Below are 16,865 nucleotides of genomic sequence, written 5' to 3' on the forward strand. Positions count from 1 at the left end.
GCCCCTTTCCAAGGGAAGTATGTAGGTCCTCGGTGTGGCTTTAGATTCCCATCAAAAAGGAAAGCATTGCATCCATGGGTTGTGCAAGGCATTTCTAGAGTAACCAGAGACATCTGTAACAAATGCATCCTTCTTGCTTCTTCCAAAGGCTCTACACTATGGTCAGCTGTTCTCCAAAGTTTTCTTCTTATAGGAGCAAGCAGCAATGCATGTCTCCTTCTGAGCACTGCTGTTCCTGCACGACCCCTTGGTCCCTGTCCCTGTTTGAGACCCAGGTACACAAACCTTCTGGGGAGGCAGCTAGCATGCTCCACGTGGTCCATCCCCCAGGACAAACCATCTGCACAGCTGTGGCTCCCATTAAACCTGCTTCCTGCCTTGACCTGATGCCTCTGCAGTGGGAACTTCGTGGCTACAAACCCAGAGCGATGCATTGCCAGCAAATCCTTTGTGGAAAGGGCTTGTTGACTTAGGAAGCGTCTCTTTTCTACCTAGGATTTTTTCTGCTGATTTACTTTGAACAAACAAGGAGCCTTTCTCCTCCCAAGTGGGTCTTCTGTGGCATTAATAACTTCTTGTTCCTCTGCCCTCCCTCCTGCCACGTCCCCCGGCAGGCTGCGCTGCAGGGACCCTGCCAGCCAGGTTCCTGCCTCATTACTGACAAAAACAATCTCTTGTTGTACTTGATGGGGCCTTTGTTTGTGATGGTTTTATAACAAGGAAGAAATGGAAAATAGAGACAGTGAAAAACAGTGCAAGGCAAAAATATGACAGCAGCGCTCTGTCAGCTGCCGGAGGAGAGAGGTAGCAAAAAGTTACATCTGAAATGCACGTATTTGTTGTGCCCTGGTGCTGGGGAGTCTCACAGGGGGGACAGGAGTGTGCATCCCTTTCTCCCCAGTGTTGTCATGGGCCTGCTGTGTCTCATAGAGCTGACAGGCTCCCTGGGGCAGCAGATCTGGGGCTTTGGTAGCTCCAACTGCTTCTCCATTGCCCCATGGTCTTGGGTCTTTCAGTTTGGAGAGCTGCAGTTCTTGCTTGGGATGCAAGCCAGCTCTCGGAAGGCTCTGCACTCAGGGGCAGAGATGATGCGGAGATGAAACGAAGAAAACTTGGGTTTTCTGAGGCTCAGGTTGGATATTAGGAACAATTTATTCTCAGAAAGAGCAGTGAGGCACGGGCACAACTGACCAGGAAGATAGGGAAGTCACTGTCCCTGTAGGAACCATGGAGATGTGGCAGTGAGGGATGCGGTCAGTGGGCATGGTGGGGGTGAGTGGGGGTTGGGCTTTGGGATCTGAGAGGTCTTGTCCAGCCTTAATGGTTCTGTGATTCCTTTGCCCAACGGTGACCAACGCCAGCGCTTCCGTTCTCTGTGGTGGTCTGGAGAGCAGAGCTGTGGCATTGGAGAACACACTGAGGTGGGGCAAGTGAAGGCTATTTGCAGTGCAGTCACCTGGAACTGAAAGAAGAGTGCTGCTTTATGGGTTGGCCTCCTCCAGAAGCACCTTCCACATTTCTCTGTGCCCACGGGCAAGGTGAGAAGTGCAGGTGCCCATGGTGCCTGGCCCTGCCCCAGCCACTGGTGGTTGGGGATCTGCCAGGTCCCATGGAAACACTTTGAGAGAGGCAGAAGCTGTGGCAAGAGGAGCTTTCAAGACCCTCTCTCGATTTTTCTGATGGAAAGTAATGGGTCTGTTGAGGTTTCAGGTGATTTCACTTGCAGGAGGTGAATGTGGGAGCAGCATCCTGCAGTTTATGGGGCCGGGTCTCCTCTCTTGCTGCTCTTTGCTTGTTCTCAAAGCAGAGACTGCTTGGATCCAGCCAGCTGCAGTGGCGAGATGCAGTTTGGGTGACCGTCCTGGTGCTGATGGCTCTTGCTCAGCCTGCATCGTCACATCGGGTTGGCAGCAGCAGCGTGATTTCTAGCTCCTCTATTTTGGGAGGAGGGTGTGGGAAGCGGTGTGAAGCTGTGTCCCCAGCAGGCTCACAGGCAGGCTTATTTCTGGCATCTCAGAGGCTGGAGATGGCAGGGCCTTCTCCCTCCCTCCCCAGTGGCCGTCCAACTGCGCTCCCATCCCCACTCTTCACTCCATGGAGGTTTGAGCTGCACTCCACGCACATGCAATGGGAGACCCTGAATGGTAGAAGGAAGCTGGGGGTGGGTGAGATGGACCCCGTGTTCATCTTCCCCTTCCCTCTGCTTCCCTAAGACCTCACCTTGGGGTCCCTTGCTGGAACTTTGTCTCCCAGCAAGCAAAAGCATGGCAGCTCTTATTGACCCGTTGGCTTGCTGGGATTCCTTCCTTTTCATCTTGCACTTACTGCTCCCATTTCCAGGCTTTCCCCCTGGAAGTGGTCCCTGGCTGCCTTGCAGCAGTACTCGATGATCACATCAACTCCAGGAGTCCCAGAGAGCTTCTACTTCAGCATGAGAAATATTGCTGTTGTCGAGGCACCGCGAAGTTGCCTCAAACCATACTGTAGAACTAGGGGTAATTTAATAAATGGTTATGGATTTTCCATCTCAGGGCTTTGCCTCTCCTCAGGAGTTATTAACCCCGTAGTATTTATCTCAAGCAGCTCCAAGCTGTGGTTATTTTCCCTTGCTAGGGTGGGTGTTGGCTGCAGGGCTTGCTGAGCCATGAGGACCCACTGGGGATTGTATTGTTAAGGGCAGGCACCAAATTCCCAGCTAGGAGTGAAGCACCCAAGGCTGCTTTAAAAGCCTATTCTTGGCCCTCGGTTAAAAACAGCCAAGACCTCCTTCCCCCAGAATACTTAGCACTGCTGTTTGGTTCTGTCCTCATTCCAGGCACAGAGCTGAGCCTATTCCCAGTGGCTTCCATCAGCCTCATCCTGCTGAACGGCTCATCCATCCCATGCAGAATTCCCACTGCTGGTCCCTGTTCAGATGTATTCTCTGTTCTAGATTCAGTCCTCCAGTACCTAAATATTTCATCAAATCCCAACCAAAGAAAGAGGAAGGAGCCCTGATGGAGTCCTTGGCATCAGCAGGCAGCAGCAACCATGGTATGGACGTGAAGGAGCCAGATCAAGCAGCAGGAGCAGCAGGAGAACCTGCCCCAGAGCCAGCAGATGCAGATGGAGCCCTGGAGACGCAGGTAGAGGCTCCTGTAGACCTCCTGCTTGGATGTTGCATTGACAGCCCCAGAGCAGATGGGTGCTTTCCCAAAACAAGAGGTTGCAGAAACTCTGCTGTCACCCAGCTTTGGGAATGTCTTTGCTGACTGTTGGTGTGCTTTGGAGCTTGATCCCAGTGGTGGTGGGGTCAGGAAATGCCAAAATGAGCATGAAGTTTAAGGAGAAGGGCTCGAATCCTAATATCAGCTGTGTTAACATTATGAGTCCACACGTTTTTCTCTTAGCCAGAAGCAACGATACCCTGTGGCTGCACAGAGCAGCGTGGCTAAACGCCGAGTTAGAAGCATGCAGTCTTTTTGATTTCCTGCTTTGTTGTCATGTATACACAAGCAAACCAGGGAAATCCAAGTGGATGTGCCTGAGCAGGATCCAAAACTGCTTCAAGTCTGTACTGCAGTTTGATTTTCTGCTCACGTTGCTGTACTTAGGCAATATCTGTATAGCCTTTCTGGGGAGAAGGGTGATTGTAAGCTTAGAAGAGTCTGGCTAGCATCTTTTAGAATGCTTTGCTTGTTTTGAAAATGCAGGTATGACAAAATGGTGTATGTGGAGTGCAGAAAGACTTTGAGGATGGTGGGTTTGGAGAGGGTTCTGTTGGAGTTGGAAGGGAATTAATCCCCTTGTAGCTCCTTTTGTAGGCTAGGAAGGAGGATGGGGAGCTGTACTCAGTCTCGGGGTCCTACATTGCTGAAGTGAGTAGTAGATGTTAGCTGAAAGCTCTGTAACTCATTGTTGGCCAAACAATAAACTATAAGAGGGCCAAAAGGCCTTTTTGGAGAGTGCTGAAGATGGCCAAGTTTTGCCATTTCTTCCTGAGAAGAAAAGGGAATGTGAGAAAACTCAGCCTTCCCCTGTGTTTTATCTGTTAGGGGAGATGGAGCCTCTAATTGGGTCTGAGGATGTCCCCTAAATACTCTTGCAGCTGCTATTGAAGTCAGGACTGCAGCACAAAACACTTCTTCTAATTAAGAAGAAGCACATATTCCTCAACTCCAAGACCAATTACAAAGCCTTCCTGTATAAATAGGGATCAAAACCCCAAGGACAAGTTCTCTTCTTTTGAGGGCACTTTTGAGGTTAAATACCACTGAAGCAGCATCTCAGCTGCCTTGGCCAGGATGGAGCCATTCAGAAAGATCACTCCTGTGAAGATCTTCAGCTCCCTGGTGGTGGGGAGCAGATGAGGTGAAACCTGAGTAGCACTTGAAGGTCTGCCAGTCACTTCCCAAGTCCTTATTTTTCAGTTTTCTATGTACTTCCCTTGTAGACCCTTTTTTAGTCGTGGAGAACCTCACCTGTCCAGGTTTGGGGCATCAGTTGTGGATGGGCTCAGAACCACACTGAACTGATGGCAGGGACATTCCATGTTTGATTGGTGCCTGGGTTCTGTCTCAGCTGTGTCTAGCTTGACAAGATTCTTCCTTATCCATTGAGATAATCATAGGAGGTTGTCACTGCTGGTTCATAGACCACCCCAAGTTGGAAGGGACCTGTAAGGACCATGGTGTCCAACTCCTGGCTCTGTGATCTGTGTGGATCCCTTCCTACTCAGGATATCCTATGATTCCTCAAACCAACAGAGAAGAGCCCATGCAGGTGGGATGTGGATGTGGCAGCAGATGGAATCATAGAGTAATAGAATATCCCAAGTTGGAAGGGGCTCGCAAGGATCATTGACAAGGATCATTGAGTCTGATGCCTGAGATTGATCTCCCCGCAGCAGCCAGCTCCTGCTGCAGCTCCTGGTGCTCTTTTTCCAGCTGCTACCACCTGCTGTCAAGGAACTGGAGAGTGCTGCAGAGATGGTGAGTGCTGCAGAGACTCAGAGCCTGGTGGAGACCAAGGAAGTGACAGAGTTTGTGGAGAACGAGCCCCTCGCCTTGGGTGTGGAGGAGGTAAGAGCTATCTCCTGGCTCTGACTTCCACATTTCCAGTGTAGCAAGCAGTTGCCTGGCCCCTGCACACGCTGATGGCCCTTGGTGCTGCTCAGTGGCCTTGCATCCCTCCAAGCACAGCGTTGTGCAGTGCTGATGAAGCAACCAGCCCTGGGAGAGGCCATGCAGGACGTGTTGTAGAGCTGAGCAAGGACCACACCTGTGGGCATTATTCACTCTGTTGGCATTAATCAAGTGGGCATTATTCATTCTCTTGGCGTTAATCAAGTGGCCCGTAGGAAGTTTCTGCAGTGGATTTTGCTGCAGCATTTTAAGAGAGGGCAGTGTGTTAGTGCCCAGGAGTGAAAAGGACAAGGAGCAACGTGGGCTGAGCCAGAGCCCTCCCCCAGCTGCAGGACTCTCATCTCCAAGTCTCATGCTTCTCCAAAGGCAGTTAAAGCTTCTAAAGGCATGATCTGCTGAGGAGAGAATGCACTGCTGCCAGGAGACCTCCCAAATTATGCTAATGTAATGTATTAATGAAAGCATTAATTAGTGAGTATGGGAGAAGATTTCCCCGTGGTTCCTCGGCTGAAAAGCAGAATGGCTGCGAAGGAGGTTGGGACGACTTTGTGTGTCTGAGTGCCCCCGCAGCCACGTCCTTCACTCCAAGCCAGAGCTCCAGCCTCACCCCAGGGCTGGGTGGCTCTTCTGCACTGACCTTGATGCTCCCTACCCCAACCTCCCCTTCCTGCAGGTTTTTGGCATCTTGCCACTATATGGCGAGCTGCAGCCAGGCGAGAGCCAGCAGGTCACCTTCACCTTCTTTGGCCATGCCAACCTGGTGGTCCACATCACGGCGCTGTGTGAGGTGCAGGGAGGTCCGACCTACGAAGTGATGCTCAGTGGGGAGGCCTCAGTCATCAGCTACCTCCTCGATGTCACAGAGATCGACTGGGGGCTGCAGGTACCACAGCTTCTCTCGGGGCTAGTCCTCATCTTCAGCAAGGTCTAGGACTCTTTCCAGCAACTCTGTCGGGTGGACAGCTTTCCCTGCCCTTCCTCCAGCATCTGTGTAACACACCTTGTGTCCCAGCTGTTGTTCTTATGGCCATTTCCATTCTCCAGAGCTGGGAGTTCCTGCTCCTCAAGGTTTCTGCTTCCTTGGGCAGAAGGGTGATGATTTGCAGAGGAACGTCCTTAGCACATCCAGCTCCTCCAGGCTGAGACCCAAGGAGATGCTCTTTACCACTGCTTTTGATTAAGCAACAAAATAAACCAGGGGAGAAGCTGAATTGGGCTTCCCAATCAGTAGGTGAAGAGAATTTCCCCAGAATAACTCCTGCTTTCCCTGTTTTCAACTAAAAGCCATTCAGATATTTCTAACTACATACACCATCATCTCCCTTTTTGCTGCTAGCTCCTCCGAGGCTTGCAGACCGATGCCCATCCAGCAATTGCAACGCGCATGCTACTTTGCAGGGATAAGTGATGAGTGGTGGGGTGATGACCCAGAAGTGGCCATTAGACTTTGGCACTGCAGAACAGGGCAGCTGTCCTGGTTTATCTTTGATTTTAGGTGGTATTTGGCCCTCTTCACGTGGTTGGTTTTGCACCTCTACAACCCAGCCGTGATACCTGTCCCTATGCCCTGCAGCTGTGGGTTCCCCACGTTAGCGTTGTCCTACCTTAGGAGGCTCAGTGCCCATCTTCTGTCCCTCCGCAGCTGTTTAATGAAGTTGCTGAAGCAGAGCTCACCCTGCAGAACAGTGGCAAGGTGGGATTCCAGTACCAGGTGCTGAGCCCCAGCGACTGCCCTCTGCCTGGCGTGCCCCTGGTGCTGCCCAGCACGGTGAGTACAGGGCAGCACAAGCACTGAACCTTGGCCCTGTGGGGCAGAGAAGGGCTGCTCTTGCTCTCTATCTGACTCCTGTGCCAGAAACGAGCAGCCCTGGTGCGGGTCCCTTGCTCCTGCAGAGCTCTGTGGGGCAGTGAGAGGGACAAGGGGGAGAGGAGCACCTGGCATCCTACAAGGATGACACGCTGATGCCCTCTTGCTGTGAGCTTCCAAAGTCGCAGCTGAGACTTGTAGCAGCATCAGCCCTGGCACTTCTGCTTTCCCCTCTCTGCTCACTGTCTGTCCACGCAACTTTCATTGATGCCTTCCCCCTTCCTTCTCCCACTCCCTGCAGGGTTATGTTGGACCTAGCCAGGAGCAGGTGCTGAAGGTTTACTACCTACCAGGAGTACCTGGAGCCTTCTGCAGGACTTTCCAGATCCAAGTGGGGCACTTGGAGCCAGAAACCATCACTCTGAGAGGAGAGGGGAGCTTCCCCAGAATCTGCTTGGATCTGCCCAGGAATATCAGAGGTGAGCTCTGCCTCTCTGTCCCCAGGAAGGTCCCCTGGTTTCCTCTGTGCTATACACCCATAGGGTGGCTGTCACCCACTTGGAGGCTTGAGAGGTATCACACCCCAAAACCCAGCCCTCCAGCAGCTTTTTGACTCCTCAGTAAAGAGAACCCACGTGGGCTTTGCCCCAGGAAGGGCTTGCCAGCATGTCTGCCAGCTGGAAGGATTATTGTCTACATGACCAGCAGGGCACTTGGCAAGGACAGATTAGCATCACACTGCAGGGGATGAAGTTTTCCTTTGTATGGGGGAAGATGGGTGGAAGTGAGCATCCAAATTCAGAGGAGAACAGCGCCTGCTTGCTATAGACTGCCTGCGGAGTGCTGCTGGGAGAGGACAGGGCTGGGGGAGAGGGGCTTCCCAGCTTACATGAGATTGGTGCTGCACTCCCGCTTCTATTTTTTGATATTTTTTTCCTTCAGGAAACGAAAAATATGAGAAGATCCTGCAGGAGGCAAGAGAGAAGGTGGAGAAAGAGAGCCAGAGAGATGAAGCAGTTGTTCTTGGGGAGGCCACAGCCACTGAGACACCCATGGATGACCTGGATATGGTGGTGAGAACTTGGTTCTGCCCTGTTCAGCACATGCCACCCTTCTGCAGTGGGGTTGGGTGTGCACTGCTGTCACTTGGGACCTCCTGCCTGTGACCATCCATCCTCTCTGCACCACCTTTGAGTTTATGGCACTCTGTGATGGAGATGCAGGGCATCGCTGGGGTGCTTGCTCACAAATTCTGCCACGTGTATAGAACTTAATAGCTGAACGTAGGTACCCCATCCCTGGAGGGGCCCCAGGTTGGGTTGGATGGAGCCCTAGGCAACCAGATCTGATAGGTGGCAACCAGCCCATTGACTTTGATCTCCACAGCTGGACATTCGGCTGCAGATGCAAATGGAAGAGATGCTGGTAGAGGAATATGCCTTGGAGCAGCAGAAGCTCCTGCTCTCCTGTCTCCCAGAGGACTTTGTCTTTGACCAGCAAGTTCTTCGGAAGCTTCTCAGGTTGGTGGGGACTCCCTGCCTTCGCGTGCCCCAAGGTAACATGCAGCACCCAGCACTGCTCCTGGGAACTCTCGCAGAGCTGGGACTGGCCAGGGACCTGGAAAGGACCTGATCCAGAGGGCTGTACCATGCTGTCTGTGAGCAGCTGTGTGCCTTCCCATCTGCAGGGCCACCCACAAGCCTTGAGGGTGCCCAGTTCCCCACCTGCTCCATTCCAATGCAGACCATGGTGACCATCCATCACCATGGGCAACACCCCTTCTAACTAGCTCTGAAAGAGGCTGGCCTCTTTTGTTCCAACAAATGACTGAGGAAGAAGACACACTGCAAAACAGGTGGTTTGTGTTTTGCTGAGTGGGATTCCTCTGGAAAAAGACTTTCCCATGAATCTCATGCATGTTGGTTACTGCCTTTACCAGTGCTCTTTTGGAGTTGGATTAGGACCATTGAAGATGCAATGGACTACAGTGGCTTTTCATAGCAGGAGAGCTAGGATCCATGGACTCTACTATCTGTGGACCCGTATCCATGCACTTACACCATTTAAAACTAACCTGCTTTTCGTTAAGGTCTCACTGCTAGCTGAGAAATGGTTTAAAAACTCTCCTTGTTCCTACTTTCAGGGCGCAGCTGCCTGAGTACATCCTGGACTTTGGCTACGTCATTCTTGGTAACATGCATGCACACATTGTGAAGATCACCAACACTGGGCAGCTGCCCGTGTCCTTCTGTGCAGATGGACGCGTCCTGCGCGACACAGGCAAGTGGGATGGAGGTGCTTCTCACCACTTCTGATTGTGTATGGCCCCTTGACACGTGGAGGGTTTTGAGTGCTTTTTTGTACAGCTTGCTCCTCCTCAGGACCCCATGCTTGGTGGTGTAGAGCCTGAGTTCTTCTGGACAGAGTCCAGGCCCACCTGCTGCCCAAATGCTTGGCTGCAGGGCTGAGATGGCCCCATCACCTGGGAAGCCTCTCAGCATCTCCAGCTCTTGGCTACCAAGAGGTTTTGTACATTCTGTGGGCTTGCTTTGCAAATAGAGGGACCCTTTTGTGGTTGAGGAATGCTTTGGTTCATAGTGTCGTAACGCCGCTGTTCATCCTTCATGAGGAAAGAGCTTCTGAGGTCTTCCTTTCCATCAAAATAGGCTTCCAAAGCAGGCTTTGATGTAAGGCTTGTCATCCACCGTGCCATGAGACGCCATGTTGAGTCACCATGAGATGAATGAATGCCTCCTCCAAGTTGTTGTTCCTCCATTGAGTAAGGGAGCTGTAGCTGTTGTTGTTCCTCCATTGAATAAGGGAGCTGTAGCTGTATATCCCTTTTGAGGAGGTCACCAAGCATCCTTGGGGTGCCTGGTGAAGGATTCCTTGTAACACAGAGCAGCGAGTCTTTTCTGGAGGTGAAAGGGACCCCTTCACAGAGCAGCCACACCTGTATGACTTTCTGGTGTGTTGGTCACTCATCTCAGCTGCTCTGTCTGAAGGTTTCACTGTGGAGCTGGACCGTGTGACAAACCTGCCATACTGCGAGACCGAGACGTTCGAGGTGCGCTTCGACCCACGGAGCGCCAACGTGCCACTGGGAGCAGCAGATGTGCTGCTGCCCATCAAGGTACCACCTTTTGTCACCCATGTCAGGCAAGACATAGCAGCAGGACCCACCTGGGCTCTCAGCTGGACACTCTGCTCTTCACCAGGTCACAGGAGGCCCCACGTTTCACCTCTGCCTTCGTGCCTGCGTGACTATGCCATCCCTCTGCATCTCCAGGGACAGCCTGGAGTTCTCCACTGTCCAGTGTGGGCAGTGTCAGGAGGAAACCATCCAGCTCTACAATCAGTTCCAGGTGCCCTGTAAATGGTTCATTACCTTGAAGGAGCCTGTTAAGAAGGTAATGTTTAGTGGGCAGGGAGGGATGGGTTGATGGTTGGACTAGATGGGTCTTAATGATCCTATGACTTCTATGATTCTATAAAGCAGGGACAGCGTTGTAGCTTATCAGTTGGTTTTCCTTGGCCTCTGTTTCCTTTTTTGCACCCTATCAGTGTCTGAGCACTTAGGCTACTACTCACGAAGCCTTTGGAGGGTACAGGGCAAGGCTGGCTGGTTCATCTCAACCTGTTCCCTATCTGGTGTTCCTCTTGTCTGCCGTCTGCGCCCATGCCTCCCTGTCCCCAGCACTGTGTCTGAGACCTGCAGGAATGCTGGGTCCATCATTACAGGCCACAGGAGCCTCACAGGTTGATTTCTGTGCCCAGGTGGATAAACATTTGCCAGCAAGCGTGCGACAGAAGCTGCAGCAGGAGCTGAAGGCCAAGCCCTGTGTCTTCGAGGTGCTGCCCTTGGCTGGGGACCTCGCCCCAGGGCAGCGATGCAACATGCGGGTCAGGTTTACACCCACTGAAGAGGTGAGATGGGCAGAGCTGTAATGAAAGCATAGGGAGAAGGAGCACACTGCAGGCTGAGCCTTGGAAGGGCTGCTCTGAGCTGATCCTGCCAGTACAGCAGACTGATCAGATGCGTGGCTGGGCACGGCAGCACAGACATCCACACCACTGTGGTGCCAGTGATCCCGGGCACTTTGGGAGACAGCATGAGCTAGGAAGCCTTAGATTACACCTGATTTGGAGCCTGTTAGCAGGAGGCAGTTTGGACATGGATGCTTATGTGCCTGGAGTGCTCCCAGCAATGTCACAAGCTAGCTGAGATGTAACCATCTTATCTGTGGCTTTGACCAGAGTCAAACATGTTTTGACCAGAGCAGAGATGTTTCTAGCTAGTGAGAGCTCGTCTGTCTCTACCTGATTCTGCTGCTTGGTACAGCAGTGCCAGGGCTGTGTCTGAACAACATAACCCTCTTTTCAGAGATCCTACAGATGCGAGCTGAAGATTAGCATTTGCCAGAGCAGCCAGCCTCTGCAGCTGCAAGTTTCGGGGTATGGGCTGGAGCCACAATTGGAGTTCGACCCCCCACTGCTTGAGCTGGGACCTCTGCTGCCGTACAGCAGTGGGGCAGCAGGGACAGTGGTAGTGAAGAACCCATGCGAATTCCCCATTGAGTTTTACTCTCTGGAGTTTGACCAGCAGTACCTTGCTGAGGAGCAGGTGAGGAGGTCTGGTCCCCATGCCATGGCTTTGTAGTACTTCAGTTCCCTGAGGAAATGTGGGAAGCCCCCAAAGCAAGGTCTGGTGGCCTTTCATGGTCAAGTCTTCTTCACATGTTGCTTGGTTTCTCTTCCTTATGCATGCAGATCCTGCGGATGCTGAAGGACTATGATGGCCGCCATACCCTACTGCTGCCTCCACGTGCCCCGGGTGAGAAGCTGCCCCCGGAGGTGCTGGAATACTACCAGGATCAGAAGAGGCTGCAGGATGAGCAGGCCAAGTCCAGGACTGGGGATCCAGCAGGCCAGGAAAATGGTGAGGCTGTCCTGAATGTGTCTCACCCACAGAGATTTGAGTGAGCTCCTCAACCAGTAGAACCAGGTTCACCATCACCAGTATGTTGAATTTTCTCCTTCCAAGCAACAAAAGCACAAACTCAAGCTTCCCCCAAGGCAGAGACAGGTTTCTGAGTGCCTTGGGCATCTCGCTTCGTGGGGGGTTCTCCATCTTTTTACATATGGCTGTGTAAAGGGACAAATGGCAAAGAGCAGGTTGACTGGCCACGTTCATCATCATCAGCCTTCTCCTTGTCCTTCCTCCTCAGCCACCAGAGAAGACGTCCAGTTTCTCTCGGATCAGGGAGGAAAGCACTCTGCTGAGATCATTCATACCCTCTCATCTCGTTACTCAGTCATTCCTCCCTCCACTTCTGATGAAAGCCAGTCCAACAAGGTGGACTCTAAATCTGAAAGGGGAGAAGAAGAGGAGGAGGATCTTGAGAAAAGACACGGAGCAGGTCAGAGCCCTATGATTATTGCCTCTTCTGTGTCCACTGTGACAGAAGGGCCTTTAGGCATCACGAGATGCCTGTGCTTCTCCCTTTCTGCCACTCCATTTGCTGCATTCTGAATGGGACTTGTCAGCAGCAATTGAAGGCAGACCCTAAATTCAAGAAGAGCATGGGGAAGCCCCAGGTGTGATACTGGAGTCAGCAGGGTCTCCTCTCCCAGGACCTGAGGGGATGGCGAAGAGGTTGAGTATCACTGGTGTGCAGGAGGCTGATGTTGGTACCGTGTTCTGCCCAGCAGAGCATCAGCAGAGCGCCAGCAGCAGCAAGGAGGCTGCAGGAGAACTGGATGACAGCCCTGTGCTCAGAGCCATCGCCCGCCACCTGGGCATCGATATCTCTCCTGAGAGCCGTGAGGCCCAAAACCGCCAAGGGATTGCCATCATCATCCACGGGGCACCCCTGACTGGTGCGTGTGCCACACGGGGGAGGAGGAGCAGGGAGAGAGGCATCCTGGTGGGCTGCCACGTGAAGTCAGGTGTCTGTGGATCTGCAAGGGTGTGAAGCAGCACCAGGCCTTCCCCTAACTGGTGGAAGTGGCTCATCTTGTGTCTGTGCGGCTGGGCTGTGTCCCCCCAAACTAGGTGGCCTTAGCCATGTTACGTCATGGGAGCTTGTTGGCTTGTGGCCTTCAGAAGGCCTGACCCTCACCAACATGCCTCAGTTGCTGTGTGAAGAGCCCTGTGAGACAGTAATGGTGGTGGGATGGGGCTCAAGCATTGAGGTGACCGCATGGGGCAAAGCCCTGGGGTGGCAGTGAGCTGGAGATGATCTCCCTCTATAGAACAACATTTCCAGTCACGTTCAGGCTGCTTCCCTCTCAGTTTCCCATGCCGGTGTCACCATGTAGGCCTTCCTCTCCCCCAAGGAAAGACATCGGCTGCGGTCGCCCTCTCCAGACATTATGGCACAGCCTGCTTGTCCATCGACTCGCTGGTGATGGAGGCCATCTCCGACAGGAGCAGTTCAGCTGGGCTCCGTGCGAGGGAGCTGTGCCTCAGGGCTGCCATAGAGCAGAGCCACAAGGAGACAGAGGATGCCGGTATGTGCAGGCATGTGGTCAGAGCCACCCCAAGCACCCGTGACTACTGAATTACTCCCTGTGAGCTGCTGCCCAGAGAGTTAGGAGGTGCCCAGTGCCATGGACGGAGCCCTGGCCAGCCCGATTTATGATTGGCAGCCCTACCAGCTTCAAGGGGCTGGAACCAGATGATCTCTCCAACCTAAGCCGTTCTGCAATTCTATGGCTCTGTTAGTTGGCAGCATGTAGAAGAGCAAAGCCAGCTCGCAAACCCTCTCCAGTTGTTTGAAATCTCTTCATTTCGAGGGCTCACACAGGGACGCTTCCTGCTGCCTGCAGGCTGCTTAGCACATGTCCCTTTTCCTGAGAGTGGTGAAGCACACCTGCATATTTCTCAGGGTTTTTATTATTTCCTCAAAGCTAAATTCAGCCAGCTCTCGGTGGCCATCAGGCAGAGCTGCTGCCTGTTTTAACGAGGAACGAGCCCTGTGAAGTGGCTCATTAAGCACTAGGTGCCTGGCTTGGAGAGTGATTTCACAAACATGAGAGAAAGGGAAGAATAGCCTCCCCGAGGAGCTTCAGATGAGAGGCATGCTGCAGACTGACTCTTTTCTCCAGAGATTTTTCGTATTTATGCCATCAGCTCATGGATGTTATGCTGTTCCCCACATGAGACCAGCAACTTTTAAGGTGTTTTGTTGGACAGCTGATGCTCCTAGAAGAAGTGTAGACTGAGGGCAGGCATCAGCTTTAAAGGAAAGCTTTGCATTGCCAAGACTTGGGTTGGGAGAAGATGGGATGGGTTGGGATATCCAGCATGGAAAATGTAGCTCCAGTGGAGATTGGTGGTGGCAGCTGGGGCAAGGCTGAGCATGGGAGTATCTGTAGGAGAATGTAGGGTGCGGAAACAGTGGAAACAGTGGTCCTGAACCCTTGGCTTGATCTCTAGGGGACATACCACACAGCTTTTTTTAGTGGTAGTATTTAGTATTGAGTGGTAGGTGGATGGTTGGACTAGATGATCTTAGAGGTCTTTTCCAACCTTGATGATCTTATGATTTTATGGCTAACTGGTGCTGCCCGTGTGTTAGGAGGGACACAGTGTTGTACATTGAACGGCTTGAAAAGCCAATCTCTAGGCCCTGCTGAGCTTCTGTCCCCTCTGCAGGTCAAAGCACAGACCCATCCATCCCTCAGCTCGGTGCTGAGCCCAGGCGCAGCCTGGACATGAGCCAGTCCAGCTCTGGGGAAAAGACCAGCCTGCACTCCATCAGCTCCCGCAGCCGGGCGAGTGCAGCAACAGGCAGGAGGAGATCAGAAAGCCATGCGTCCCAGTCCCAGAAACAGCAGCTCGCGGACCCAGCAGGCTCACAGGTGAAGAATGATCGCACTGGTGATTCACGAGACCTTTCGAGTGTCTTTGAGTAGTGCTGGGTATAGTTCAGGGTGGGAAGAAAACCTCTGCTGGGCCATGTGTCTTGCTGGTGCAGCCCTGATCAGCATGGCAGCTTGCAGGATGCTGTGTTACAAGTTGGGTTTGCTGCTGTCCCAGGGATGTGTCCCCCAGGGCTCTCTCCTGGAGCCCTCACCTCACAGCTTTGTTCTACCTCAGACCTTCTCTCCAAGTGCTTGGAGTTGCCTGGAGTTCTTCCAAGGGGTTTAATTTGTCTTCTGCAGGGCTCCTCCAGCTCTCATCACCTCTCGCTGCTTCCCTGCGTCCCCACACAGCAGTGGCTGAGCGTTGAAGGGAGCACGGCAGGAGAGGCAGGCTTGATGAGCTGCGTGCTGCCCGAGGATGTGCTGGGAGCCATCCTGTCAGAGAGGCTGCAGGTATGGCACGTCCTCTGCTTTGGGGGTCAGGAGGGTGGGAGGCACTGAGAGGGGACAGCTGGAGGGAGTCCTGGGCTGCCAGCATCTTGGTGAAGATGCAGACGCCATCAGTTGGCAGAGCGCAGGAGCTTGTCTGAGCTGATGTATCTCTGAAAGAGTAGAAATGTGCTGGCACGGCTGCCCAGGGAGATGGGGGAGTCAGCATCCCTGGAGGTATTCAAGAAAAGGGTGGATGTGGCGCAGAGGGACTTGGTCTAGAGCAATTAGGCATGGGAGGATGGCTGGACTAGGCGATCTTAGTGGTCTTTCTGACCTTTGTGATTCCGTGGTTTGGAGTACCAGCTCCCAGGTGATGACAACAAGATGGCTTGTGTCCTTGGACATCTGCATTTATTGCCAAGCTGAGAGCGTAGTGCATGCTGTTACTGACTCTTTCTCTTCCTCTTTTTTGCTTTATTCCCAGCTGAGTGACTGCTATCGGGGAGTGGTCTTTGATGGCCTGGAGACCCTCTTTGCTCGCAGCATGGCGTCTGCTCTCCTCTGCCTGCTCAAAGCTGTCAACAACCGTCCTTACATCTATTTTGTGAACCTGTTCCAGGACTATGCCTCTTGGAAAGCCAAAGAGATGGCTGCAAAAGAGCAGGAAGGTGAGAATCATCTCCATACCTCTCAAATGTCCTCTCAAGCTCTCAGCCTTACCGTCGTGTCCACCTGGACAGAACTTGTAAGAAATGTTTGGGTTTTTTTTAATCCTTCCTTTAGTATCATAGAACCATAGAATCACTGAGGTTGGAAAGACCTCTAAGGTCACCTAGTCCCAACTGCCCACATGCCTCAGTGCCGTGTCCCCTCGGCCCATGAACATCTCCAGGGACAGTGACTCCCACCTTCTTGGGCAGCTGTGCCAGTGCCCAAATGCTCTTTCAGAGGAGTTTTTCTTAATATCCAACCTTCTGCCTCAGCACAGCCAGCACTCACCTCACAGTTGCTTCAAGTATGTCTTCATGATATGCAAAACACCTGCCTTTCAATCTGTGTCTCCAAAGCTTGGGTGCAAGTGCAGGCTCTCATGGCATGGTACCTATCCTCCGTGCATCCTCCACGCTGGGACGTGGTTCTTGCAAAGCAGCACTCTGAGGCATTATCAAACCACAGCAGGTGTTGGGGCTCCCCACTATCAGCTTATCCTGGAGGGTCTGGGAAGGTTTGTGTGCTCATCCCCAGCACCAAGCCCTGTGTGTATCTGCTGATGGTTTCTCGTGTGTGCATGGAAGAACGGGAGCAGGAAGAAGTTGCCAGGAGAGAGAAAGCACGCCTTCAGGAGATGGATGAGGAGGAGTACGATGCCCTCACTGAGGAGCAGAAAGCTCAGTTTGATGACCATATACTACAAGTCCAGCGTGAGAGGAGGAGGAGGTCTGTAAGCTTTACATGGGCAGCTCTCCAGTATGGTGTCCCTGAAGGGTTTCCCCATTCCCATCTTCCCATCCCACATGGGGCTCCTGACCAACCTGCTGCCCTCTTCCCTTCTCTGTGCTGGGTGCAGGCAGGCTGCTGGAGATTTGGTTGAGTGACACCACAGCAGGTCTCAGCTCTTTGCTCTGTCAAGGTTG

General features: G+C 52.7%; 1 protein-coding gene across 1 annotated transcript in view; it reads left to right on the forward strand.

Annotated features, from left to right (window-relative positions):
* Positions 1 to 16,865, forward strand: part of HYDIN (HYDIN axonemal central pair apparatus protein) — a 116,780-nt gene that overhangs the window by 74,642 nt on the left and 25,273 nt on the right. Inside the window, exons 25-44 of the mRNA XM_042886119.1 lie at positions 2,933 to 3,125; positions 4,926 to 5,060; positions 5,797 to 6,006; positions 6,766 to 6,891; positions 7,232 to 7,409; positions 7,873 to 8,003; positions 8,317 to 8,450; positions 9,074 to 9,210; positions 9,936 to 10,063; positions 10,149 to 10,340; positions 10,708 to 10,857; positions 11,315 to 11,554; positions 11,701 to 11,869; positions 12,159 to 12,350; positions 12,643 to 12,810; positions 13,270 to 13,443; positions 14,591 to 14,796; positions 15,100 to 15,252; positions 15,716 to 15,899; positions 16,527 to 16,668. Of these exons, the coding sequence (XP_042742053.1) occupies positions 2,933 to 3,125; positions 4,926 to 5,060; positions 5,797 to 6,006; positions 6,766 to 6,891; positions 7,232 to 7,409; positions 7,873 to 8,003; positions 8,317 to 8,450; positions 9,074 to 9,210; positions 9,936 to 10,063; positions 10,149 to 10,340; positions 10,708 to 10,857; positions 11,315 to 11,554; positions 11,701 to 11,869; positions 12,159 to 12,350; positions 12,643 to 12,810; positions 13,270 to 13,443; positions 14,591 to 14,796; positions 15,100 to 15,252; positions 15,716 to 15,899; positions 16,527 to 16,668 (3,342 nt within the window). The remainder of the gene's footprint in view (positions 1 to 2,932; positions 3,126 to 4,925; positions 5,061 to 5,796; positions 6,007 to 6,765; positions 6,892 to 7,231; positions 7,410 to 7,872; positions 8,004 to 8,316; positions 8,451 to 9,073; positions 9,211 to 9,935; positions 10,064 to 10,148; positions 10,341 to 10,707; positions 10,858 to 11,314; positions 11,555 to 11,700; positions 11,870 to 12,158; positions 12,351 to 12,642; positions 12,811 to 13,269; positions 13,444 to 14,590; positions 14,797 to 15,099; positions 15,253 to 15,715; positions 15,900 to 16,526; positions 16,669 to 16,865) is intronic.

This window comes from Lagopus leucura, unplaced genomic scaffold, assembly GCF_019238085.1.
Source record: "Lagopus leucura isolate 7727_CA_CO unplaced genomic scaffold, USGS_WTPT01 Super-Scaffold_100054, whole genome shotgun sequence".
Classification (NCBI taxonomy): Eukaryota; Metazoa; Chordata; class Aves; order Galliformes; family Phasianidae; genus Lagopus; species Lagopus leucura.